This window comes from Aythya ferina (assembly GCF_964211825.1).
Source record: "Aythya ferina genome assembly, chromosome: 11".
NCBI classification, from domain to species: domain Eukaryota; kingdom Metazoa; phylum Chordata; class Aves; order Anseriformes; family Anatidae; genus Aythya; species Aythya ferina.
In genome coordinates, this window is record NC_140307.1 from 14,911,814 (window position 1) to 14,938,728 (window position 26,915).

At 35.2% G+C, this 26,915-nt stretch overlaps 1 protein-coding gene across 3 annotated transcripts in view; it reads left to right on the top strand.

The window, feature by feature from the left end:
• The window catches only part of VPS13C (vacuolar protein sorting 13 homolog C), a 90,104-nt gene that overhangs the window by 10,608 nt on the left and 52,581 nt on the right, over window positions 1-26,915 (top strand). For all 3 annotated transcript variants that reach the window (XM_084531649.1, XM_084531650.1, XM_084531651.1), the window contains 29 exons: window positions 76-185; window positions 1,004-1,063; window positions 1,660-1,719; window positions 2,396-2,476; window positions 6,373-6,430; window positions 7,139-7,266; window positions 7,935-8,041; window positions 8,721-8,892; window positions 9,332-9,394; window positions 10,358-10,493; window positions 11,057-11,151; window positions 12,966-13,108; window positions 14,545-14,737; window positions 14,896-15,010; window positions 15,438-15,574; window positions 16,307-16,433; window positions 17,042-17,159; window positions 17,516-17,645; window positions 18,009-18,087; window positions 19,088-19,227; window positions 19,755-19,908; window positions 20,311-20,387; window positions 20,569-20,628; window positions 22,462-22,615; window positions 23,685-23,801; window positions 24,678-24,781; window positions 25,056-25,223; window positions 26,003-26,307; window positions 26,609-26,756. In XM_084531649.1, the coding sequence (XP_084387775.1) occupies window positions 76-185; window positions 1,004-1,063; window positions 1,660-1,719; window positions 2,396-2,476; window positions 6,373-6,430; window positions 7,139-7,266; window positions 7,935-8,041; window positions 8,721-8,892; window positions 9,332-9,394; window positions 10,358-10,493; window positions 11,057-11,151; window positions 12,966-13,108; window positions 14,545-14,737; window positions 14,896-15,010; window positions 15,438-15,574; window positions 16,307-16,433; window positions 17,042-17,159; window positions 17,516-17,645; window positions 18,009-18,087; window positions 19,088-19,227; window positions 19,755-19,908; window positions 20,311-20,387; window positions 20,569-20,628; window positions 22,462-22,615; window positions 23,685-23,801; window positions 24,678-24,781; window positions 25,056-25,223; window positions 26,003-26,307; window positions 26,609-26,756 (3,539 nt within the window). The remainder of the gene's footprint in view (window positions 1-75; window positions 186-1,003; window positions 1,064-1,659; window positions 1,720-2,395; window positions 2,477-6,372; window positions 6,431-7,138; window positions 7,267-7,934; window positions 8,042-8,720; window positions 8,893-9,331; window positions 9,395-10,357; window positions 10,494-11,056; window positions 11,152-12,965; window positions 13,109-14,544; window positions 14,738-14,895; window positions 15,011-15,437; window positions 15,575-16,306; window positions 16,434-17,041; window positions 17,160-17,515; window positions 17,646-18,008; window positions 18,088-19,087; window positions 19,228-19,754; window positions 19,909-20,310; window positions 20,388-20,568; window positions 20,629-22,461; window positions 22,616-23,684; window positions 23,802-24,677; window positions 24,782-25,055; window positions 25,224-26,002; window positions 26,308-26,608; window positions 26,757-26,915) is intronic.

Genomic DNA, 26,915 nt, shown 5'->3' on the forward strand with positions numbered 1-26,915 from the left:
TTATATTTGCATGGGAGTAGCTGTGGTTAAAATCAGCTGTTAGGCTGAATGCTGACTTTTTTTTTTTTTTTCCAGACAAACCAAAGGAGGAGAAGAAAGATACTTTTTTAGAAAAGCTTGCAACTCAAGTTATAAAAAACGTGCAAGTCAAAATCACAGGCATTCATGTTAAATATGAAGATGATGTAAGTATCTGGCACGTACTCCTTTCTGTCTTAAATTCAACCAAAGTGCAGTCATTATAGTCTAGTCAGTAGAGATAAACTGTTATTTGCCCCATTGAAAAAGTTATTGTGGTTTCTTCTACACCACTTTGGATGAAGTACCTCAGGTACAACCAAAAGTCAGAAGTATTTTGAATATATGAACTAGATGTTCTTTGTTTTGTATTGTTCAGTAGTACCTTGCTCACTAAATGTGGGTGGTGGCAGTTTGTCATATATTAATATGTTCAAATGATACACAGATTTTTTTGGTGTAGTGGGTGAAATGGAGAATGGCAGGAACATGAGAGCTTATGAATGAGTTGGAAAACAAAAAGTTTGTAACACCTACTAGATTATGTAGTATCTTTATATAAACCACACTAGTATTATTCTATCCCAGTTCCAGCTTCCTTTAAGAAAAGAGATGAAGCAGTTTGTGATGGGATAGTTGCAAGTAGATGGGAAGTATTGGATGTAGTGTATTTCCCTTACTTTGGGACTGTTTCCAGAGTCATATTCAAAGTGGTGGGAAGAATGATGTAGCTGACTGAAGTATGGTTCTTTGTAGTTTTTCAGTTCTTTACCATATGAAGGTTTTAGGACCTGAAATGCAATTTTAGAATTGAATTCTGAAGCCTTTAAACTACAGCCGTATTGTTTTTGTCCCAACTCAATGTTAGAATACTGAAGCAAAGGAAGACCCTTAAAACAGCTCAGTGTTTCAGTCAGTTTTAATGATACGATGCATCTGTGTATGCAGGCAATAGAGATAAATAGCTGTTTTTCTGTTTTTGCAGATCACAGATCCACAGTGTCCAATTTCTTTGGGAATGACATTGAGTGAGCTTAGTTTATTGGTAATTATGTGCATGCATGTTTTTACATTTTTAATTTACTTATCTTTGGGTACCAGAAAGGAAAAGTCACATGTTTAATAGAATGCAATGACAGTATGCATATGGAGGGTAAAACAATCTTTTATTTGTGCAAGTAGTGCATGAAGTTTGTTCAAGCAGCAGAGAAGATGATTGAAGAACATCATACTTTGAGACTAGTGTTTTGTTCTTATGATCCAAGTGATTTTTAAAACTGAATGTGTTGACTTTGGTGCGGGTTATCTCCCTGTCTAACAAATAAAGTAAGCAACCATTATGTCATGATGAACAATGTGGTATTTTGCCAGGCCTTTTGAGAAAAGAGGGGACAGAATTCCAGCTCGTCTTTGCCATAGATTCAAAGGATTTTATGAGTGGGATAAGAAATAGAAAATTGAAATAAACTCACAAATTTAATACTGGATTTTGACCTGTGCATATGCAGTCTAGAGGTTAGACTAAGAATTAGGTTATCTGGTAGCACCAAAATGATTCATTCTGTGTTTGACATTATAAGATAAAACTTGGATGTGTTAAATAAGATGCACAGAATGACTTTTATCACTTTGACCTTGTAGACAACAAATGAGAACTGGAAGCCTTCTATTCTGAATGAAGCTACCAAAGTAATATACAAGGTAATACGGTGTTTTTTCCTAGCTACCAAGTGAGCAACTAATCCTGGGAGTCTAAAAGTTTGTAGTTATAAAGAAAAATTGTAAAACGTGAATTCTTCCTTTTCTTCTTAATTTTACTTTGTAATTAAACGGTAGAACCAAAATGACTAGCTTTATATAAACCATAACTTTCAAGTCCATGGTAAATAAATTAAAATAGTTAAATTTAAATAATAGTAAAATTTAAATAGCTAAATGCAAACACTGATCAGCTCATTAAAGGCATTATACAACAAGTCTAAAGTCTGCATAGTAACTATGATTTCAAATAGTTCTGTCAAACTGCCATTTTTCACTCTAGACTATATGTCTAACATGTATTTGGGTTTGTGGTGGCTAAGAGTGCTTGCTTGTGTTTCCCTTCTTCCTCCCACCCTGTTGTGTTTAACCAGTGTGTGTGAACTTGCATGTGCTTTAAGAGCTTGCTTTTTAGCAAGTAATTTTCATTTGAAAAATAGTATTACAAGATTAAATACATCTTAGTGCTTCAAAGATTAAATACATCTCAATGCTTGTAGTATATTTGCTGTCTAACATGCCTTTGTTTTCTCAAATGGAAAGCTAAATTCATAGTATGGATTGAATACTGAGTATGAAATCTGTTGATTTTTTTTTTTTTTTTTTTACCCCTACGCAGCTTTTGTGCTTGGACAGCCTAAGTGCTTATTGGAATGTACACAGCAAAATGTATTATCATGGCTCCCGTGAACAAATACTGGTAATGTAGAAGAAAATGTGTTGAATAGTACTATATTTCATGGCTCTTGTAGTATTTTAAGTTACGCCATATTAATTTCTACAACCCCCCACTCTCATGCATTTTGGTCAACTCTATTTTGATACCAGAGTCATATGTTAATCCATCACACCATTAACACTAATCCTGTTTTGTTACCTTTTTTGTTACCAACTCCTATAGGTTTAGAAATGGTCAGATATTGGGTCTTTAAAATCAGTTTTGTTGGCATGTTCATCTTGACCTTGCTGGATAATGTTTGTTAGTATCTGGGCTATATGAGGTCTTATATAGCTACTGGAATGAAAATTAAGTTATTAAATGAACACAGAATTAATAAAATTTCAGAATATTATGTCCTTATCAGAGCAGAAACTTGTATCACGTGTTATCCAGATTCCTAAGCTGTGTGACTGAAACAAAACCAAACAGAACAAGATGTTAAAGCAAAAAGTTTTTTTTTTAAAAAAAACAAACAAACAAACCAAAGCTTATAGGTAGTGGGTGTCAATCCTCAGACTTTAAAGTTAGAGGGGTTAATGTAGTATTTCTATTAAGGTAGCACCCCTCATTGTGGGAAGCAGCTCTGGTAAAATTCTTGAAGAGGTTTATTAGAGTAAGTTTTATGTATGAATGAATAAATATGCTGCACTTGTCAGACTGAAGAGACTGAAATACATGAAGGTGCTCCATTGCAGATGAGACACAACGTGAGGGCAGTGAGTGTAACTTGCATACAGAACAAGAGGCATGTATTTTATTCTTTCCATTAAATTAGCATTTTGAACTCAAATTTAAGTATGTGAGTTTGTTGGAGGTGCTCTCTGTTTCTGCTTTGTTCATGTTTTGAGTAGCTGTTAGCTACATGAGTAATTGTGTCATGCAGCTTTTGATGTTGTAAATCTATGAAGTACTTGCTTTGCTGTGCTTTCATTTCTGCTTTCTCTCACAAGTTTTACTTCCTCAGAAGGGGAACTGGGAACGTTCGTGCTATGAATAGGGCAGTTGTATAGATACAAATTATGTTTGAGGGCAAACATTCTCTTTCTGTGCTACAGATGAGGACTACTGAACTGTAAAGGCACCATTACTGTTAAGTTTATTTCAGATGGCTATGACATTCATGTGGTTAAAAAGCAGCTTGTTTAGAGGTTATGCAAATATTCTGTGTATCCTTGTACAATACTGCTTGTTTCCCTTGTTTTCTTTTCTTCTGTTGTGCTTGTCTTTTAGAGGTGTCTTTTTTTAAAATTTTTTTCCTAGTTAACAAAAGATACACTTAACCAGGTAGGCTTCATGCTAATAGGGAAGGGTGATTCAAAACTTAAGTGTAAAACCAACCAGAGAGGAAAGAAATGTACTCTGAATCTTGCTTGTTACATGGATCTTGAAACCTAAGACATCCTTTTATTCTGTTCAAGTTCCCATTGTAGAGTAATTCTTTTTTTCTCAAAGCTGGGGTGTTAAGTTCACTGTATGAAGAAGATGCTGTGAATATGCTGATTTTTTATCCTGTCTGTAGTCTCTTGCTTTGTTTAAGTAGCTGAATTACCTCAGAGCATTTTGCCTTGTGCCTTTCTAGTTTAGCAGAGATGGTTGCATATTAGTAACAGCCAAGTTAATGACAGTGTTTTCAGAGTTAGTGTGGAGTGAGTGACATTTGATCATACTTGCAGACACTGGTGTCATAGCTGGTCTGTGGATGTTTTCTCTGTTAGATCTCAACCAGTCTGAAGTGAGATGTAAATGCAAACCCATATGCACAGAATACATTGTTTGAATTGACAGCAGCAAAAGCCTTAGTTCTTCAAATGCATCATGCCAAAATTGTCCACAGAATCACAGAATGGTTGAGCTTCGAAAGGACCTCTGGAGATCTAGTTGTCCCCCATGCCCCTCCCCTCTGCCAAGCAGGGTCACCTAGCACATGTTGCACAGGAAAAGCTCCTTGGTGAATCAGTGCTTCACATGCTTGTGGGCAGATGGTATTGTGGCCATCTAACACTGGCTTACCTGACATCATCGATTGAGTTCTTAACAGATAATGTTTGAAAGAAGTGGGAGCTTGGCTCTCCAAGACTATAAAATGGAGTTCCCTGTTTCAAAAGCCTGTGGTATGTCCTGCATGTGAACTTTTCTTTGAGGGTTGAGGGCAGAACAATTCCACCGTAGCAGATGGTGTCTAGTATTCTGATCACCCGTTAACTCAAAGCATCTCACCACTTGCAGTTTTTCTAGTTCTTAAAATCCTTAGCAGTTTTGGCACTGTGTACTAGTGTCACATTGCATACTGGGTTTGTCACTTGGATGTTTTGCGTCTTGTGATGGGGCATTTCTTTTGAGGTCATAACTGCAGCTTTTGATGCAGCATTTCTGTGAGTTAAAATTTTATCGGTTGTGATTAGTCGTCTTTCTGTGCTTTGGTGAATTTGGCAACCTTTATGGCCCTGTGTCTAGAAGGGGAAGAGAAGAAAAGCAGGAAGCAGCTCAGAACACATCTGAGAAGACTTGAAGAAACTTGGGGGGAAGACTGGAATTTGGAATGGGCATAAGATTACTTGTGGAAATCCTTTCAGCAGCTTGATAAGTCCTCTCTGTTTCACAATTTTAAAACAATTACATAAACTAAATAAACAGCAAATAACATGTTTTTAGTAGCATTCCCTGTATTAAAGACCTGAATACATTTTATATGTAGTTCATAGTGTAGCCTGTTTCCTGGAAAGCTGGACCTTCTATCCAGACAGGCCATTTTAGTCTTACTTTTAAACGGTATTATCCAGAAATCGTATTTATTATTGTAGCTCATTGGTCAGACTTGTAGTTAAAATAAGCTGTGTAATCCATAGCAATCTGTCACTTTCATACAACAGTCTTCATATTTAAATAACGTGAGCATATGGCTATTTGTGAGATTAGCTGTTACAAGCTTAATCTTAATGAAAAGCTAGCTTTTATTACTGTGGAGCAGTAGACAGAAAATAAGTTGAAATACAAATATTTTTAATGAGAAATGTACCTTTTTATAAAATGCAAGGCTGTTTTTAATTAAGGAACTGGGAAAAGGAATTGGTTGAAGAAATTCATAATTGCAAAATATTTTCCATGTAAAAACGACTCTTAATGTTGACAGACTGTGTAAAATATGACAGGAACAAGCATTTCATCTGCTTTCATGTAATACATGCAATAATACATATTTTTTCCTAAAAGCATGTCTCCTGTTTTAACTGATTGTGCCATTGCAGTTTGGAATCTAGCTAAAATGTTTGGGTAGCATCAAATACAGCATTCTCAATAAATTGTGGAAAGATTGTAGCGGCAAACAGACTTCATTCTGAACGAAGACTCAGCTCTAGCATGGTATTTCTGAGACCTCTCAGGCTGTTGCATTACTTTCCTGACTTCTTTCTATCTTTAGTTTTTCCTCTTACCCATGAAATACGGGAAGGCTTAAGTGGCCTCATTATGAGCTAAACATGAGAAGAGGTAGTTTATGAATATTTATTCTCAGTATGCTTGATCTATTATGCTAGGTGTTTGAACATGCACATGAGCTATGATATTTCTAAGTTCATACACATTGGTTTTTGAAAGATTTTGAGGTTCCATGAACCTCTAAACAAAGTTGAATGAAAACTGTACTAACCTTCCCCTTGAAGAGAGAAACTTTAATCTGTTTTATTTAAAAAAAGGTATATTAAAACTTTTCACTCGTAAGTACTTGTGCTATATTAAATATGCCTTTTGGCAATGCAGAAGGGGAAAAAACTCCTGCAGAAAACATGTGAATTGGAGTTGGTCTTCTTAAACTGTAGGGAATTGTCCAAAATTAGTACCTTTCAGCAATTATTAGACAGTATCATATTTCTTCACAGGATCAGCTGAAAAGAGGAATTCCATGTGGCGGTAACCAGTCTCAAGACTACCAATATAGTAAGTAAACTATATGAATATATGCTGCTTTGAGTATGTTAATTAGTCTGACCTGATTATGCAGGCAGGCCCATAGTAGCTTCATTTTACAAAAACCTAATATCTCTGTCACATTAACAGATTAATGTAAGATCTCTTACAGAGCTGGGGATGTTCAGACTGGAAAAGAGAAGGCTCTGGGGAGACCTCATTGCAACCTTTCAATACTTAAAGGGGTCTTATAAAAAAGATGGAGAAGGACTCTACTTGGGTAGATAACAATAGGACAGGGGGGAGTGGTCTTAAACTAAAAGAGAACAGATTTAGACTGGACATAAGGAGGAAGTTCTTCACTGTAAGGGTAGTGAAGCACTGGAGCAGGTTGCCCAGAGAAGCTGTGAATGCCCCATCCCTGGAGGTGTTTAAGGCCAGACTGGATGGGGCCTTTGTCAACCTGATTTAGTGGGTGGCATCCCTGCCTATGGCAGTAGGGTTGGAGTTAGATGATCTTTAAGGTCCCTTCCAACCCGAGCCATGCTGTGATCTCAGAGCTTATCTTCTCTTTGACTAACGCTGGACTAAGCTCATTTGTAGTAAGAATCACGTGCTGTTTCTATGGGTCTTGGGCATATGCATTATCCCTATGAAGTTTGATGTATCAGGCAGTGCACTTAAGTACTTTTAAGATGTATTTTGATTGTAAATATACACATAATTTGATTTCTTAAGTTTTTAGACCAGTATCAGCCTCTGCAAGACTCTATATCAACCCATCTGCAGAAGTAGAACTGAAAACTCCCAAGCTTGATTGTAATGTAGAAGTACAGAGAATTGCCATTGAACTCACTAAGCCACAGGTAAGTTGGCTTGGTGTATGTTATCACCTACTTCAGTATGTGAGCATTTTTTTTGTAGGGTATTTTTGTTGTTGAAAAATGGTGTTCTTTGGGAGTTACATTTATAGGTGCATGGACTGAAATGTGTATCAGTAATTGGGGTGAAGTCTCAAGTCCTTCTCTCACTACATAACAGTTGATCATTCCACTAGATCCAGGTACTCTGACTCTGTTATCTGTGGACCCTCTGGGGACAGCACTTTCAGTAGCATTTCCTTCACACAGAGAATGGAATCATTCTTTTGATTAGCCCTTACCTTGCTTTAACTGTGAAAACCATAAGCTGATACTATAACTGAAGAGAGGCAAGGATGGGAATGAATGGTGTATATTGTCTTTGACAACAAAGCCCGCTGAATTATCAAGGAATTAATTTAGATTGCTGGGGAACAATGATACATGTACTTTGTTCTTCAAGGAGACCAGAAATTCAGCTGGTGTTGTCCTCTGAGAACAATAGGTACAGTTGTTAGTCTACTTAGATGTACTAATGAAGATGCATAGGCTTACATTTCTGTGTAGTTTGGGGAGTACTGAAGGCCATGGTAAACATATAAATGTATTTTAATCATTGCATGTAAGGAATGGCATCTGAACCTTTGCCAAGAAGCTTGTTTTCCTATGTTTAGTACCTCAGCATGATAGACCTTCTGGAGTCTGTAGATTACATGGTTCGCAATGCACCGTACAGAAGATTTAGGCCAAACGTATCTGTCCATAAAAATGCCAGACAATGGTAAGTTGAATATGTTCATGCATTTTTTTGGGAGATGCTATAGTCCTTTCCAGGCTTTTCATTCTCCTTTGTGGTTAATACAGTTTTAAAATGAGATTGCATGTATCATAACTTTAACATAGCTTTGCTTAGCCAAGTTAAAAAAAAAAAATAGTTTATAGAAGGATTACGTGAAAGAAATAAATAACTGATGGAAATTTCTTGAAAGCTAACTTTGATCCCAGAATCTCTGACAAAAAGCCAATGTTTGCTCTAGAGATTAGAATGCAGTTTTAGAATGACTGAAGAAAATATTAGGCAATGTTTTACAAGGGAAACGTATGTCAACTCTAATTCTAGTTCTTAGTTTTGAATTGATAATTTTTAATGGATCTCTTTCTGAGTACTTAAGCGCTTTGACAAACAGCATCAAGTAATTGTACTTAGTGCTATTACAGCCCAAATTTGTAAACATGCAGAAGTCAATAGAGAATGTCAGTTTATAGTTCTTCAGGCATTAAAAGTAATCCATCAGTCTTTTTCAGAAGTGATGTTGAAACCATTAAAAGTTTTATAAACAAAGTTACTTAAATGATGTGGTGAACAAAGTGCATACTAACATGCTACATCCTCTGCAATGTTGAAGTTGCCTTGCACAAAATGAAATAGGAAATTGCTCACAAGTGGGGAATTGTTGTAGGTGGAAATATGCGGGTGACAGTGTTCTTGAAATTCACATCAGAAGACGTACTCGTATGTGGTCATGGAGTAACATGAAACAACACAGGCAGCTTCTGAAGAGTTATAAGAACATGTACAAAAATAAGCTGACACAGAGTAAACTGTCAGAAGAAACACAGAGGCAAATTCAGGTATGTGATGTTTTTCTGGAGAGAAGGTATGCTTTGGTCCCTTAAATAATTCTTCAAATGTACATGACAGTAATCAAGGTTGATAGTTTCAGTAGGGCAGAAGAGCTCTGGAAAGTTTTCATCAGAAGTGTAATGTAACCTATAGGGGAAAGAATTCTAGTGGAATGCTGTTAAATTAGCCTCTCTTAGTTGCAGAGTAATGAACTTGGACGTGTTTACTGAAGTGCAAGATTATTAAAAAAAAATAAATAAATCAGTCTGTCTGACATCAAACATCACCTTTTAGTGAACTTTGGCAGGAGATACACCGTGGAAAGAAAGGAGCATGTCTTGGAAGAAATTGGAGTATAAATATGAAGGGGCTGGTAGAGCAATTGTATTGGAGAGCATCTCCTAAGTGTTGTTGAGAGGCAAATGATTTCATCATACATTTTTACAGGACCTAGAACGAAAGCTTGATGTCTTCAATATAATCCTAGCAAGACAACAAGCACAAGTTGAGGTAAGAAACAATTTCTGTTCAGTCTTATTTTAACACTTCAAATAAGATTATCATGATAAAATCTTAAAAAAAAAAAAAAAAAAAAAAAAAAAAGTGGTGACAAATGACTGGATGGGGAAGAGAGAAGGCAAGTTGCCAGTCTTTACAGGTCAGGAGTAAATCAATTTCCAAACTGGATACCAGTCCCTGAAACTTAACATGGTGTGCGCACAGTGTTTCTGCTGTGTACTCTGTACCATTCAGGCGATTGTCTCAGGGTTTTGTGATTGTTTTCTTCCTTTGACTTCTGTTATTTTGAGACTGATTCTGCAGGTATTTGAATCAAACATATACAACTGTTTCCATACTATCTGTATTCTGTTCCTTTTCAAGTGGATAGCCAGTCTAATTAAAGAATAACTATGATAAAATTGTTGAAAGGTAGATAAAATACGCATTTTATTTTGGAAATCAACACATCTGGAATGCATATAAAATAACATGAAAAACCAGTAATGATGTTGCTTGTTTTTGAGATACTGTGGCCATACCTAGAGTTTTTTTCTTAATGCAAATAGAAAGTGTGACTACGATATAAGAAAAAAATAAATATTACTAAATATATGTAGCTGTACAGGCTCGGTCATCAGGTTTGTTATTGTAATGTTAGGAATGTAATTGTTTCTTGTATCCCCACTCATTCTCTTTTCATATGGTTCCTGCCTTTTTGCAGTATAAATGCTAGTGAAATGGCTAGAGTAAGGGCACCCAAAGTAACGCACACTTGCATTCTCTCCCCCTCCACTCTCCCTGCCCCCCAGCCCTCTTTTTGTTTGTCTGGTGAGTCAGTGATCTTAATCCCTTGCAGGTGTGATGTTGCTGTCTCTAAGATATCTATTCAACATACATGCATGCATATGTGAATTATTTACAGAAAAAACCATATATAATAATTAGTTACATATTCTAATGTCTGGTTTGTAGACGATAAGATCAGGACAGAAACTACTGAAGAAGAAAGCCGCTGAAGGTGAAAAAAAAAGTGGAGGATGGTTTAGTGGTTTCTGGGGTAAGAGAGAATCTAGAAAAAAGGAAGATGAAGAATCATCAGTACCTGAAAGTAAGTGTAACATACTAACTTTTTAATAGATTTTTAAGTTACTATGTACTTTAATAATGATAAAGAAGCAAGTTAAAATATATCTTCCTTGCTACTATACAGAAGAGAGTATGGCATAGACAGTGCCATACAGCATAGATCTATTTTATAGTATTACATACTGTTACTTACTATTGAGTTGAGAAATACGGCCCTTTTCTGAAATGGCTATAAGTATTTTAGAACTTTATAATAAGAAGAACATCGAGTTTACAGCTGTAGCGCGATATGCATCAAGTGAAATACTGTAATCTGTTGATTGCTGTCGGGATGAGAGATGTATTCTAATAGTACTCAAAGTTAGTTTTGTATTTGGAAATTATGGGTAGTCTAATAAATGATTTCACTGCTATGTATATAATGCCATATATGAAGGCTGGTTATTATTTTATAATATGGAACATACTGCAGTATGGAGAAGCAGAAGATGAGCTTTGTGTCAGCAGAACTTCAGTTAGGAACCATAACCAATTCTCCTCTCATGTTTTTAGCTGTACTCAAGTGTATATATATTTTTTTTAAAGCTATTGATGAACTAATGACACCAGAAGAGAAAGCTAAGCTCTTTACTGCTATCGGTTATAGTGACAGCTCCCATCACCTTTCCTTACCAAAACAGGTAAATGACTCTTAAAGGGTGGTTTAAAAACAAACAGACAAAAAAAACAACTTTCAGACACGTTATTCTTAAGCTAAAGAATGTGTTGGTAAAAATAAAATCTGTACAGAATATATATATATATATATAAACATATAAATATCTATAAATTTATATAAGAATATAAATTATATAAATTATATATAAATTATAATATAAATCTTATATAAATTTATGTAAGAATATAAAGAAGATAAATAAACATATACATACTTAGTTAGAAAGCATGAAGAATGGCTAACGTTTTCTTGGATGTTTTGCCTTATTCATAGCTCTAATGTGGAGTGATTTAGGAGTACCAAACTGGAAGAATGAAAAAAATAGCATTTATCTCTTGCTTCCTGTTGTGGCAAAAAACAACTAGCCTGTATGGTTGTCTTGACTGTTCTGTAAATCCAGAAGTCAGTTATTCTGATAATTGAGTTGTTGTTTGTATAAAGGTGAACATTACCATGTGATTATTTTCTGTTTCACCTAAATTCTTGCCACTTCCTGGGATGCCTTTGTTAGAGGGATCATGTTATGTTCCTGTTGAAACCTTTGTTCTCATAAGAAGTGCTCGAAGATACCTGTTATGCTTGTTTCTACAACAGGAAGGAAAGCAAAAATTAGAAAAGCGTATATTTAAAAAAGAACACAACACTTTTGTGATGGATATTTTTTCACTTGTTAAGCAAAGGAATAAAATATCAACTTGCTGGTATAGTATTCTTCGCAGTGTTTATCAGTTGAAAGTTATAAAGGAGACAAAGAGAATGTGTTTAATGTTAAGGTTTCTCTCAGTATGGCTATTTTTAGTCAGTGCTATTACCATTCTTGTTTTAAATCTGAACATGACTGGTGGCTCTGCTTCTAGTTGCTCATCACTTAGAGAAGCACTTCTTTGTTTCCTTCAAGGAGACTTTTGTCAATTTTCGCCTGCTTACCTAACTGAATGCTCCAGTCTTCCACCCTTGCGTGTATGTGTTAAATTTTGTCATTGTAAGCCTACATGTGCTTCACATGTAGGCAGGGAAACTCAGAATTATTTGAGGGGCAAAATCCCAGCCTCTGCATGATTGTGTGAACTTTTGTTCTAGTTAAATTGAAAAGAGAAGAACAGCAACGTGCCTTGTTACCAGCAAAGATGATGAACAACCTAAACTGTGCCCAGTACTGCTGTGTTCTTTTGTTTCATGCATTCTTGCCCAATTCTGTAGAAAAACTTCAATTTTTAATTTGGACAAATGTAAAGTGTATAGATGCTTTCATCTCTGCCAATACCACATAGAAATGTGCAGGCTTCAAATTGAATTGGGAAGTATGATCTGATTCTCAAGATAGTGATTGATGTAGTCACAAATGGTACATGGAAAGGCTTACGCATCCTTGACAAGGTTGATACCTGACATTAAGCAGGAAGAATGAAGGCATTTATGCAATACTTCTAAACTGTAGTTATTTGGTGTGATTATAACAATTTTGTTTACTTGTCTTGCTAGCTCTCTACGGAGTGTAGCTTATCTGCACTTGATTCACAGCCTAAACTCTATGAATCGTAAAAAGAAATACAGATTTTATTTGCTCAGCATTTGTTGAAATAAGTTATTTTATATTGCAGAATTGACTGGTGAGGGTTGAATGAAAGTTATGTATAGCTAGGTTCCTGCATGAGGATGTATGGCTACTGGAATAGTTGCAATTCCGCATTTCATTAGATGGATTTAAATTACGAGCTCCAAAAAAAAATTCAGATCAAGATGACTAATTTCAGTTTTCTCTGTCCTTCTCACTAGTACATTGCTCATGTTGTGACACTGAAGCTCTTAAGCACTTCTCTTACAATTAAAGAAGACAAGAATGTGGCAGAAACTCTTAAAGTACAAATAATTGATCTGAGTACGAAAATATCACAACGCCCGGGAGCACAAGCCATTAAGTAATTAGATTGATTTTTTTTTTTTTTTTTTTTTTTTTGTAGAAACATTACTTCTTTTTCAAATTTCTAACCTTTTTTTGCTTGGGTAGTTTTCTTTGTATGATGTTATATGTTGACTTGTAATGTTTACAGGGACTCTGATATTTCAGTCCTTGTAGATAATTTTAAAAGTTGTTGATTTGATAAATAATATTGGAGGGAATGAAGAAGGGAATCCTACTTGTTGCTCTGTGTGAGTATGAGTAATCTTTTTCTTGAATCCAGATGTTGAAGTGCTGAATATTTTGGGAATTGATGCTTAAGCAGTGTGAAGTGTTTGAGCTGATTACATTCCAGCCAAGCTACCATATGTGCTGCTTGATACTTCCTACAGAAAAGAAAATCTATGTCTGTATGTTGTGGGTAGGAGATAAACCAGCGCAGGGGAAGCTGAGACCTTTGTCCCCCTTACCAAAGGGCACATCAGAGATGCTGAGCACAAATTGTGTTACACAGTCAAGGAATAATGTTTCAGTGGCTAGAAAATGAGATTGTGTGCATTTTTTTTTTACACTTTGATTTGCAGTTCTATTATATTTTGACTTGATGCATAAGATCACCAGTTCAGTTGTTAATTGTGGAAATAATTTTGCTGAAAGCATTTTTGGGGGTAGTATTAAAAGTGTGGACTCTGCTGGGAAAAAAAAAAAAAAAAAAAAAAAAGCTTTGAAAAAGTTTTTACCAAAGTGTGCCATATAATTTAGTTGGCAAGACTGGAACAGTAGGGAAAAAATACCCTTGATCTTAATTTTCTGGAAAAATATCATTAGGTTATCTCAATAAAGTCAGGTTTATGACTTCAATTATGCCCAAAGAGTCAATAAATTCCAATGGTAGCGAACCAGGACCCTAGGACTGGTTTTATGTCTAATAGTTACTTCAAAATATGAATGAAATCAGGCATGTGGACACCACCAAATTGCTCTTTCTTTCATAGACATTTTTCTGCTGATTTTGCTTCCCACTGTTCCTAAGGAAGCTGGCAGTAAAGGGTATCCATTTGCTCCAAACCAAGCCCATAAATTGTTTTTAAATCAATAAGTAATGGTTAACATTTTTACTACTTTTTTACCTGTAGTATAAATATTCTACCTATTTCCTCTTGGAATTGATTTTCTCAGTAAATACGAGCTAAAAGTTTTTACTCCACTTTGCAGATGACAGAAGGTAAAAATATAATACTGTCCTTGTCTTGCTGTGAACAACTTGCTTCCTACATATTTTTCCCTAATCTGTTAATGTTACAATTTCTTAACCATGTGGTATGTTAGTCCTATGAAGCTAGGTTGGTTTTGTTTTCTTTTATCAAAGCCTTTCTCATCTTGCTTGTTTTTACTAGATGGAACTGTGTTCTGTATTCTAATTAAATATAATATTTAACTTCTCATCTTCTTTAGGGTGGAAGCCAAGCTTGAAAACTGGTATGTTACAGGCCTGAGACAAGAAAACATTGTACCATCTCTTGTGGCTTCCATAGGGGATAGCAAGTCTTCTTTACTTAACATAGAGTTTAATATTAACCCTGAAGATAGTACTGCTGATCAGAGTCTTAGTATTGAATCGCAGCCTGTGGAAATAAAATATGATGCAGTGAGTAGTTAACAAAATTATTCCCTCTTTTTCTGATTCTTCTCTTTCTCTACTGTTGCTCTAATTCTTTTTGCTCAGTCAAGATCTATTTTGTATTTTTTAACTGAATGACTTCTGTATATGTTGATAATTCTTGTATCTGTCTCCTTTCTGAAAAGAGAACAATAAATGCTATGGTAGAGTTCTTCCAGACAAGTAAGGGAATGGATCTTGAAAGATTAACATCAGCCACGTTAATGAAGCTGGAAGAAATCAAAGAAAGAACTGCTACAGGTAAGATAAAGTGTATCTCACATGAAGTCATTTCATAAAATATAAATGTTTATATATCATAAACGTATATATCAACATCATAAAATGTTTCTATATGATTTGCAAAACTGCTTGTGTGTGGTTTGGTGGCTAAATGGAATGACTAATTTTTTTCCTTTGTTGATTTTTTTCTTTTGACTTGGATTAATGGATGCTTTGTGGGGAGAAGCATTCAGCTTAGGGGGGAAAATGCCTTTCTTTAATTTTTAAATTTTAATTTTCCTTTACGGAAACCAATTCTATGATTCTATGAAAACAATAAACTTGTATGAAAATAAGACCTCATTCAAGATGCCCTGTCTTTGAGATAACATCTCTTTACGTGTGGTCTGGAACAACTATTTTACTTGTGACTAGTATTTCAATTTTTATGTACCTTTTATTTAAGGATTAGCTCATATTATCGAAATGAGGAAGGTCCTCGACTTGAAGATCAATCTGAAGCCTTCCTACCTTGTGGTTCCACAGACAGGTTTCTACCATGAAAATTCAGATTTGCTGATTTTGGACTTTGGTACATTTCAGGTATATAAACGATCTTTTATAAACTCAGAGGAAGAAAATACTCTTCTTCTTTTAACATAGCTGTCATTTGGAACTGTATGGTTTTCAGAAGATGAAGGTGGTCATCTTTGAATGTGTTTTCACATCGTATGCTTACTACAGAATCAGTTGGGGTCAGCGGTTTCATTGTTTTCAGTGTGTTCAGTATTCAGAGCTGTTAGGTTGTCTTTTGACATAGTTTTACTAGTTAGTCCACCAATAAAATATTTCTGTGTTTGGTGAATCATAATCACAGTAGTTTTAATCTTCCATGTCTTCAGCAAAATGTGAATGTTTACCCTTTTCTTTTTTTTATAGAATGATGTATCTTTAACAGATAAAATAAAATACCTTTTTTTTTCTTGGAGCTTGAAAGTTCATTTCCTTGTTCCTGTAAAACGGAAAAATGACAATTTTTTAACTTCATTTTAGCCAAGTAAATATTTTGGTTGTACTCCAGCAATAAACTAATAACGAGAGTTAATTTTACATTACTTGAATTTGAACGGTTCGATAGCATGAGGAGAAATTAAAAAAATATTCTATCTATCCTTGGTGAGTGAAGTGTTAAAGAAATAAAGATCTCATCTCTGTAAGAGTCCAAATGGCAATCATAAACTCCTATGAATTGTCTTTTTCACCTTCACTAGAATTAATAGCATGTAAATATATGTAAGTTTGAGACTTAACTTTGTTTTGTCCTTATGTGTTTAGCTGAACAGCATAAATCAAGGCAGTAGTCAAGCTTCTAGCTTTTCATCTTTAGAGGAGATAATGGACAAAGCTTATGACAAGTTTGACGTGGAAATAAAAAATGTACAACTTCTTTTTGGAAGAGCAGGTAACAAAACATAGTTGCTGTTTACTCAAAGGATTGATTGAGGATAATTGCCTGTAATTAGTAAAAATATTTTTAAAGAAAGATAGCAAAGAAAAAATAGTAGTTATGTAAAAGATTGTAATAGTCTGCTCTCAGGTATTCAACTAAGAAAAGTTTGCATGTTAATTTCTCTTAAAGCACCTGCTTGTTTTTTGTTTTGAGACTGGTGTATTATTTCTTTGCCAGTGAGCAACATAAACGCGTAGGACTGTTACGTTTTCCTTAATGCTCTGGAAAATGTACTAAAGTTGCCCGTAGTAATATTTAATTTGTACTTATATTTTACAGTTACCAAAATGCTAGGTTACTTTTTAAAACTTTATATTCAGATGTGTCTTTTAGTGTGGAATTGGGTTAAGGCTGCTAAGTTAATATAGTGTTAAGGAATACTGAAAATATATTGAAAAGCTCTTAAAAATGTTAAAATAGTTCACCCTAAATAGTTCTGGCTTTTTCAATTTGTGAGTGGGTTCTTTTAAGTTTTCCTGGGGATGCCATTTGATAACGCACAATGCATTAGAGCAATTAGCAGGCAATGTTTTTCATCTAAGGTGATTGAATACTTGCAGGTGAAGACTGGAAGAAGGCTCGTTTTCAACATCCATCAACTTTGCATGTTTTACAGCCTATGGATATTCATGTACAGCTGGCAAAATCGATGGTGGAAAAAGACAGCAGGATGGCCAAGTAATGTATTAATATTTAGAGGACTTCAAGTACTGTGTATTTAGAGAAAAGAAGAAAAATATATCTTCTGCAAGGGTTTAGTAACATGTTAATGTAGGAAATAGTTGGCTTACTACTTTTTAAACACCCTTTGTTCTCTACCGATTCTGTAGTCACCTTCACTTGTTACTGACTAAAAAAAGTCATTTTAATGAGTCCAACACCTATTTTTAATACAGATTCACTAGCTTTACTGTGATGTGATATGATATTTATATATTAGCATAGTTACTAGTAACATTTTAAATGAAGAATTGATATGTACTGTTTTTTTTTTTTTCTTGGAGTGAATCTTTTTTTTTTTTTTTTTTTTTAAGGTTTAAAGTGTCAGGAGGGCTTCCTTTGGTACATATCAGACTCTCTGACAAGAAAATCAAGGCAATTTCTGATCTGATTGATAGCATTCCATTACCTCAGAAGACATCTATGCCAATCGCAAGCAGAAAGGTAAGCTAACTACAATTAATAAAACTGAAATTTAAAAAATAAATAAGAAGACACAAAGTGATTGTGAATTCCTGCTAATGTCCTTTCTCTTTTTCATTTAAAGTAAGAGATCTGTTGTCCATCTGAGCTAGGCAGAGTGGTGCCAATACAACTTAATATCAGAACATGCTGGGCTTATTAAAATAAGGTTACCTGAGACTTTATCACTGTCTGTTGGCTTCAGTATAAGTGTTGGAGAAACGCATATTTCTAAGAAATATGAGGAAGGCCAGTTGAAAGATGCATAACCAGTGGAAAATACCACAGAGGATACCATGTTACATGAACTTCAAAATAATGGTTTCTTCTTTCTGCTCCATGTAGGTAGCAGTGATTCCTGCAATTCCTGTTGTTGATAAAGGGTTACTTAATACCCACCAGTTGTTAGCAGAAATAGTGTCAGGTAAGAAAACGTACATGCCCCTTAGTAAAAATAGGTGGCCAATGTTTATGGAATAACTTAACATTTCCAAGCTATCATTGCTCTTAAAACATGTTATAAGGATACTAGGGATGAGCATGGTTGTATCTAACTATCACTGCATAAGATGAGTATTAAGATGCTGTTGTTATATCAGAATACGAAACTTTATTTTTAAAAAAACAAAACCCTTATTTTGGAGATGAATTCGTACTCTGTCTGCATAAGTAACCTCTTCAAATATGAGTGAGATATTAATAAAAACTGCATTCGGTTGTTATTAGCAATCCAGTTTAATTATCCAAATGTCATGAGATGTGTTTTTAGGGAATTGAAGTGACGAACCTGTTTGAGAATTAAATTACACTGATTTAGTCAAAAACGAATTTGCTGGTTCTGCTACTCAAAGAGTTTGAAGTCTAAGACATTGACTTTAAGGCAGGCATGTGGAAAAGATAAATAACAAGTCTAAAGCACATGTACTTGTTTAAGCAGCCAGCATGTGGCAGAAATACTGTTACAGACATCACAGATGTACTGTCCGAAATGTTTCACATCAGCAAAGCTCTCCTTTTTCAGTAAATGCAGAGCTAGAAGAACAAATAGCAAATTAATTTATTCATACTGTGGATTTGACTGTTCATTTTCATAATTCTAGGGAGAAACTACACTGGAATATGGGAAACTTGTTTCTTTGGTGTTTACTTTAGAACTGTTTTTTTCCTACATAGATTCTTTAATATCTAACAATACAGCCTAACTCTAGTGCTTTAACAGAGCTTTAATTTTTTTTTTTTCACTTTCTCATCTTCATCTAATGGGAAGAAAGCAATATAGATCTGAAAACTACTTGGTCAGCTTAGGTTTAAATAGCTTGTACAGTGTGAAATGATATTGGAATCGGAAACAGAGCAGTAGATTTACCCCTGTTTGTGGTATAAGCTTATCCTTCACTAAGAAGGAGGTCATTTCTGTTCTGTAGATTCTGAAGAAGAATATTTTGATTTTGAAGAAAGTTCTGAACAAACTGACAGGACACTGATTAAGGGAGAAGAAATAAGAGATAAGGAGCCTGCTAAAGAGGAACTGACAGATCTTCAGTTGAAGTTTGAAATTAAAGAGGTATGTCTCTGTAATTCTACCTTAATCTTCTATATATAGACTACTTAAAATAACAAAAAACATTATTCTATTTCAAGTTTAATGGACACACAAAACGTAGCCACTAAAGAAACAATACACATGTATATATGTATTTCTAAGTGTATGTGTTATTTCTAAGAAGTGTAAATAAAACAGTCTTCAATTGTGTGTATGAGTTGTGTGTTACGCACAAAAAAAAAATTGTGTGTTATGCGCAAAAACCAAAAATTAATAAGCCCATTCATTCAACTAGTATTTTCTACCGAAAGCACTCCAGACACAATTTGACCAAGGAGAAAAAAAAAAACAACACAAACAATGGTAGAACAAAGCAAGTACCCGGGCAGGTCACTTCTGAAGAGCAAGACCTGTAAGGTCTGTAAGATAGTTGCCTCGCACCATCAGATATTCACAAGGCATTAATATTAGTACTCTTTTATTGTTTTGAGCAAAGAAAATAAAATATATGAACAGATGGCCTTACTGTGTATTTCTTGCTCATTCAGGTTTTGTTAGAGCTCACCAGGCAAAAAAAAACTGAAGAAACAGTACTTGTATTTGATGTGAAGCATCTTGGGACAGAGGCTACAGTCAAAACCTATAATTTAGCAGCTGTATCATATTTGAAGACAATAAGCTTGGATTACTATGAAATTGGAGGTAAGGAAGGAGGAGTAAATAACATAGTTTCTGTAGTCTGAATCAGTCTCTCTCCTGTCTTTTAGTGCTCACTAAAATTCAATTATTGTTCCAGTTGCGCAGGCACAGTACTTATTATACAACTTTCCATTGGAAGTGCTTGTGTCAATTGTACAGTTGATAGTTTTTGACTGTCATGTTAGTACTTGTTAGATAAATAAATAGGTTTGTATGGAGAAGGAAAATGGTGTTATGTTTTAGACATAACAAAGGGAAACTAATGCTATGTATTTGGCAGTGCGACATATTTTAACAAGCTGTACTGAAAGCTTATTTGTTCAAGGCACAAATTCCTTTGGTTCACTGAAAAAAAAACGAAAAAATATTCTATTTTTTGTGTGTATTTTGTGTGTTATGTTACAGGCAAAAAAACACCCCTTCATCTAATTAGTTCCTCAGATAAACATGGCTTGGACCTTCTGAAGGTGGAATATATCAAGGTATAGATAAAGCTTTTCTAGAGGTTGACTTTTTCTTTTTTTTTTTTTTTTTTTTTTTAACTTTTCTGTACTTGATCAAGTCTTAGAACTACTATTCTGAGAGAGTGGATTGTTTTCTATCTTCTAAAGAGCACAGTGGGTGGTTTGAATTAACAAGCTACATGCTAATCATTCATTTCAGGCTGACAGAAATGGTCCACACTTTCAGACAACTTTTGACAACACTGAACAGAAGATTGAAGTGAGTGCCTGCAGATTTTTTTTTAGCTTTCCTTTGGTTTGCTTGCTTAGAAGTGGGGAATTGATGGTGTTTTTTTTGGCTTTCCTGTTTTTTTTTTAATTTTTTTATTATTTCTTCCTCTTGCACCAGGGGAGACGTAGAGATCCAAAGCAGCTGAATATTTTATACTCTTAGTTTTAGAGAAGTATGTTAGTCTATTTCCTAACTATGGAGAAAAGCTGTCTAGTTATTAGCTCCTGAATAAAATTAAAACAATGTAAGAGTGCATTATCTTCTCAAGCATTTGCAATACTGTTAGTGTTAGGTCAGAGGTTGGACTCGATGATCTTGAGGTCTCTTCCAACCTAGAAATTCTGTGATTCTGTGTGAAATAATAAAGTTCAAATGCCTGCTTTGGGGAAAATATATTGGTTCTTGAGGTTTTTGTTTTCTTGTCAAATAGAGTATTTGTATTGTGCGAGCTATGTAATTTGCACTTTGGGTAAATTTCTTAAGAAGTCTAAATCCAGTTGTGAGTGACTTTTTTTTTTTTTTTGGGGGGGGGGGTGGGGTGGGGAGGGGAGCACGTTCTATTTCTGAAATATGATTGAGGAGTTTCTTGTGATACTGTTCTCCTCTATCACTTCTGTCACTCTCCAGAGCAAGAACTTAAAAACATCTTATTCTAATGCAATAATTTATAAGACAGTATGTACCTACCTTGTTAAATTTTGACTCTTGTACTAATGGTGTATTTTTGAGTCAGTTTTCATTCTAAGGAAAAACAGTATCTTGAGTAACTCTGGAAACTGACAACTCGTTTTTTTATTTCCATAGTGTGATGACCTATTAACTCAAATAAGAAAAATATGACTTATTTCTTCAAAAGACATCTTTCTGCTTTTTGTACTTTATTGCAAATATTTTGCCTGACCTCTTCTGGCACAACAACTGAAATATTCCTGAATAGTTGTCAATATAACTGTGTAGTTTTACAGTTTCTACAGATTTCATTGGGGAAGTCCAGTTAATACTGGCATTTTTTTTTTCCTAAGAAAAGGCTTTGGAAGTCCCAGTGGGGGGTGACAGTTTTATTCCACAGGTGCTGGGGTAGATAGATATAGCTGAATTGGCTGACTTCACCCTATGGAAGAGTGCTGATATTTAGAGAACTCAGCTTTCCCTACATGATTAGGTTTTGGCTTTGTAGCTCTTCAGTAGGACTTGTGTTTGTAAGAATTGGATTTGAACCTTTTTTTTTTTTTTTTTTCCAATTTCAAACCAATTCAAGTGGTAATAAGTTTTGCTAAACTACAGTGCAGGCAGTTTTCACCTTTTGGGCTCCCTTAATGGATTTATTGAGAAATGATTATCCTGAGTATCTATGTAGCAGCCATTTGCCACTTACCCTTTACGTTGTACTGGGTTTTGGCATGAGCATGCAGGAGTCTGGGTTTCACAGAGCATAGTGCTTGAGAAGACTGAATCCTGGCTGAGGTTAAGTACCTAACTGCTATCTGCCTTAATTCAGATGGGTTTCTCTGTTAGTCATCAAGTTACAATGAGTTTCCCCTCTTTTAATGCTTCTGAATTCATTTTGTCACTTTGCTTTTGTACTAACCAGGTAATAGCTTAACAGAGCTGTTGAGTTGTTGTCAGGTTCAGTTATTTTCTGAGTTTACCACTTTCCTGCTTTACAGAAAGCTTTTTTCCTTTGTAATTTTTTGCTGGTGTAACACGTATGGCTTTTCTGTTTCTAAGATACTTCTGCTCCGTAGGGTGCTTTTGCACCTCAGTCCAGCTCTTCTACTTGTTAGTTACATTTTGTGATGAGGAATCTCATGTTTTGAACAGGTAGCTTTTTCATCATTAAACATTCTGCTGCATACAGAAGCCCTTATGTCTGCTGTCAGTTTTCTAACGGCTGTTAGTCCATCTGGGGATGAAAGCAGTAGAGAGACATCAACTAAAGAAGAAAAGCAACGAGATGACATTAGATTAAAGAAAGGTATTTTTGTGTTTGTCAAAATGATGGGTCTGGGTGGATGTTTTGCATGCTGACAAAAGGATCGAATCCTAGAGAAATCTGATTAACTTCGTAAAGCAGGGTGAGGATCAAAGCTTATGTTGCAGTGGCTCTCCAGGCTTTAAGTATACTTGAGAAGTGGTAAAGTGCTTTGCCAGCCTAATGAAAATCTTGCTGTTCCTAGAGTGCTGGAACAAAAAATGTATTTATGTCAAAACAACGGACATCGAGGGGAGCAGCTGCACTTCCTTCAACACAAAGTGCAAAAGTCAAGCATCACATGAACTGGAAATGAGATGTTTAGCGAAGAATGGTCATGGTTAGAGTTGTTTTTAACTTGAAATGGCCTGGGTTTGACTGCACACTGAGAAGCTGCTGCTGTTTAACAACATCCATAAACATTTAAGCTCTTGTATTAACATTTGCTATCCTTGGTTAGTGAAGGTGCGGTCTGATGGTGAGGTCTGATGGTTTCTGGTTTATCCCTCATAGGTCATTTTTGACACTTGTGCTTGACCTCGCCTTAACCTCCACAGCCTTAATACTTGCTCTCAGAAAACCTAGATGTTGGCTGCCTGAAAAAGGTTTTCAAGGATGGCTATTTCTTACAAGCTGAAGCTTTGTGTTAATATCTAGGGGTCTTGAAGTAGGACATTTGATAACCTGAAAAAAACAGTACTGTGAACCTGCTGAATTAATATTAAAAGTACTGTGCAATTATTCTCCTTACAGCAGCATTTACCATTCATTTAAAAAAATAAAAAAGTATCAGTAGAGACTTAACACTAGGTGGGAGTGATACTAGACACAGATGAACAAGGAAATACTGACATGTTTTATCAATAGAGTTGGCTTCAGAGGGAGTTTTCTTTCTCTAAGATAGAACAATAGCTGTTATATACTAGTGGTGATGAATGAAACGATAGGAAACAATACTGAATCATCTGAACACCACAGTAACTAAACTAAAACAGCCCTCCAGTGCTCTCAGGAGTTTGACTGAAAACATGCATGATGTGCCTTGAAAATAGATCCTTTGTCTTATTTTTAGTGACCAGACCTTCCAAGGATAAGGACATTTTTGCCTTCAAGCTTTTTGCCAAGCTGGATGCCTTCTGTTTAAATATTTGTGATGAAAAAAAGAATATTGCAGAGATCAAGATACAAGGTATTAAATTCATTGTTAGTACTACTAATTAAGTATTTTATTTTCAAAGCAACTGCTGATAATTGAGCTGAAAGATAGTTAAGATATAGATTTTCAGCACATGGTTTTTTCTCTTGTGCTTTGGAACAAATGTGGCTTGTAGTATTGTTTCCAGAGTCAGTCCTTTACTATGTCATAATGTTTTGGTCTCCAACTGCATAAACATAATCAACTACTAAGGTATTGAATTAGCGTTGAAGTTTTGAAGGAATTTGATTATGAGTTACTTCTCATGTTGTGCTAGATTTTGTAGTTTTTTGGTGTGTGTGTGCACCTGAGTTATTTAATATGTTTTAAAACTGTTTCAGTTGGTTTTGAACTCCTAGGCTTTGTTCGGGTTTCTTGTTTTGGGTTGTGTTTCTTTACCCTCACCCCCTGAACTTAAATTTCTGGAACTTAAAATACTTTTTTTTTAAAGATGTGATTTAATGTGTTGCTAAAAACAAAAACAGAAACACACAAGCAACAAACGAAACACTCCCCCTTTTCTGATTTTGGAGAAATTGTGGTAGTTGGAAATTACTTCTAATTATCCTGCCTTGGATGTAATAGAATTTGTAGTGCATATGCCTCTTGGTGAAGAGGCTGTAAATAACTTATTTTATTTGGAAACGAGAAAATCAATAATTTTTTTTTGTATGTATGCATGCATGTGTGGGTTTGTAATATTTGTTGAATTACTGCAAGATTAACACAGAATTGTTTGTAACAATGTGATTTAAGAATAATGTAATAAGACCTTCCCTCACTTCCCTTATTTGTGTTGTCCACCCTACCCTGAAAGTGAGTGCTACTTCTGTTATGCAGTGCTGCCATTTCTTTTCTTATACTTCACAGGCCTTGACTCATCTCTTCTGCTTCAGCCAAGTCAAACGGAACTCTTTGCTCGACTTAAAGACATAATTGTCACAGATGTTGATTCAAGGACCCTTCATAAAAAAGTACAGTTATAGGATTTTAAGTCTTATTTGACTCTTCGTTAATTTTACGTGTACAAGTGAAATTTAATACACATTGTATTCTTGAAAATGATTTCATGTGAACACTTCTTTCCCTGTAAACATGGTGAAGCATGGATGTCTAAATAGATGTTTTTTAAAAAGTCGTATATAATTAGTATTTCTGATAGTCTGACAATATATTCAGTTTTTCCGTGTATTAAATACCTTCGTAGAAGCTACTGATGGCTGAAATATATTATTTCTTCCTTTCTAGGCTGTATCTATAGTAGCAGATGAAGTTTTCAGTTTCAGTCTGACTTTATATCCATATGCTACTGAGGGAGAAGCCTATACTGATATGTCAAAAGTGGATGGTGCCGTATCTTTGAGAGTTGGTTGTATTCAAATAGTATACCTTCACAAATTTCTTATGTCTCTGCTGGTAAGTCTTTTCTTTGTATGACTTGTGCTGATTTCTTCAATTATGCTTCCCTGCTTGCAATCTCGGTATAAAGATTAGCTTAAGTTTCTGAAAGAGAAAGGGTAGGCTTAATTTTCTGTATGTACTACTAATAAACTCAGATAAACCAACCGTAACTGGTTTGAATTTGAAAAACTACTACTCTGAAGGGGGGGTGTTCTGAGTCTCCTTCTTCCCCGCTGTGCTTTTAAGGCATTCCTGTTCTCACACCCACCTTCAGCAAAAAACTGAATTCGTTGCTTATGCAAACATATCAGAAGTAGAATTAGAGACAAAATTTTCTGCAAGGTTTGATGCTATGAGGACTGCAAATTAACCACTGCAAATCACTTATCTCTTTGTCAAATATTCTAATACTGGCTTCTTTGGCTAAGCCCTAGTTGGTTCTTTGCCACTTAGTACTGGCTTTAATAAGTATTAGTGTTCACTGGTGACAGAGGGGTTCTACAAATAATGTGGGTCCCCATAAAGTAATGAGATAAAAGACTGTTGCCACAAATGAAGCTGGAGAAGAAGACGGGTTCAAAAATCACTCGTTAGTACATTTTTGACCATGTAATAGAGGTAATGATAGAAAGTACCCAGTTGTCTTACCCCAGGGAAAACTTAACACAATAGGCAGCATAACTTGGGGTTGATGTTGGTTGTGACTGGTGTTGTAATAAGAGAGAGTAGTTGCAATTGAAAACAAAACTGTTTATAGCTCTATTTCTGCTTGCTCTTCAACTCTTTTTTTCTAGACCTTCTTGAACAACTTTCAGACAGCTAAGGAGGCACTGAGTGCTGCTACAGTCCAAGCTGCAGAAAAGGCTGCTACCAGCGTAAAAGATCTGGCTCAAAGGAGCTTTCGACTTGCTATGGACATTCACATAAAAGCACCAGTAATAGTCATTCCTCAGTCCTCAGTTTCCCTCAATGCTATAGTAATAGACCTTGGCTTGATTAAGGTTCAGAACCGGTTTAGCTTGGTGTCTCCAGAAGGTGGTTTGCTCCCTCCGGTCGTTGACAAAATGGATGTGCAGCTGACAAAGCTGAAACTATCTAGGTAAAGTGCATTGTACCAAGTGTAATGTCTTAGCTAATTGTTAATATTAATACTTAGTAAGATATTAATCTACTTGTTTAGAAGTCATGGTTGGTAAGAGTCAAATATTTGGTGCTAGAATATGAACCTGTTACCCTAGGGGCAAATAAATGAGCAGTAAAGTAAGATACTGTTTTGCTCAGGAAGCTATGTACGTCTAAAGAGAGATTAAACTTGATATTTAAAGATAATTGAGTTGAAAATGTAATATGATAAACTTCTAACATCCCCCGACACTTTTTTTTTCCTCGTTTGTTTTAAGAATCACTATGGAGACAAGTTTATCTCATCTGGACATTCAGATACTTCACCCTATTAATTTGAGCCTGTCTGTGAATCGAAATCTAGCTGCAGATTGGTTTCACAAATTGCCAGTATTGGAGATTACAGGGTATCTGGATACAATGAATGTAAGTCTTTTGAAAAGAAAGTGGTGAGTAGCTCATGATACCTAATGTAAGACTAAGCTTTATGTTATTTCTGGGCACAAAAGTGGAACAAACTGCAAGCTGTTAGTAGCTGTGGAGTGTTTTTTAGGGATGTTAACTGGATTTAACCTACCTTTGTAA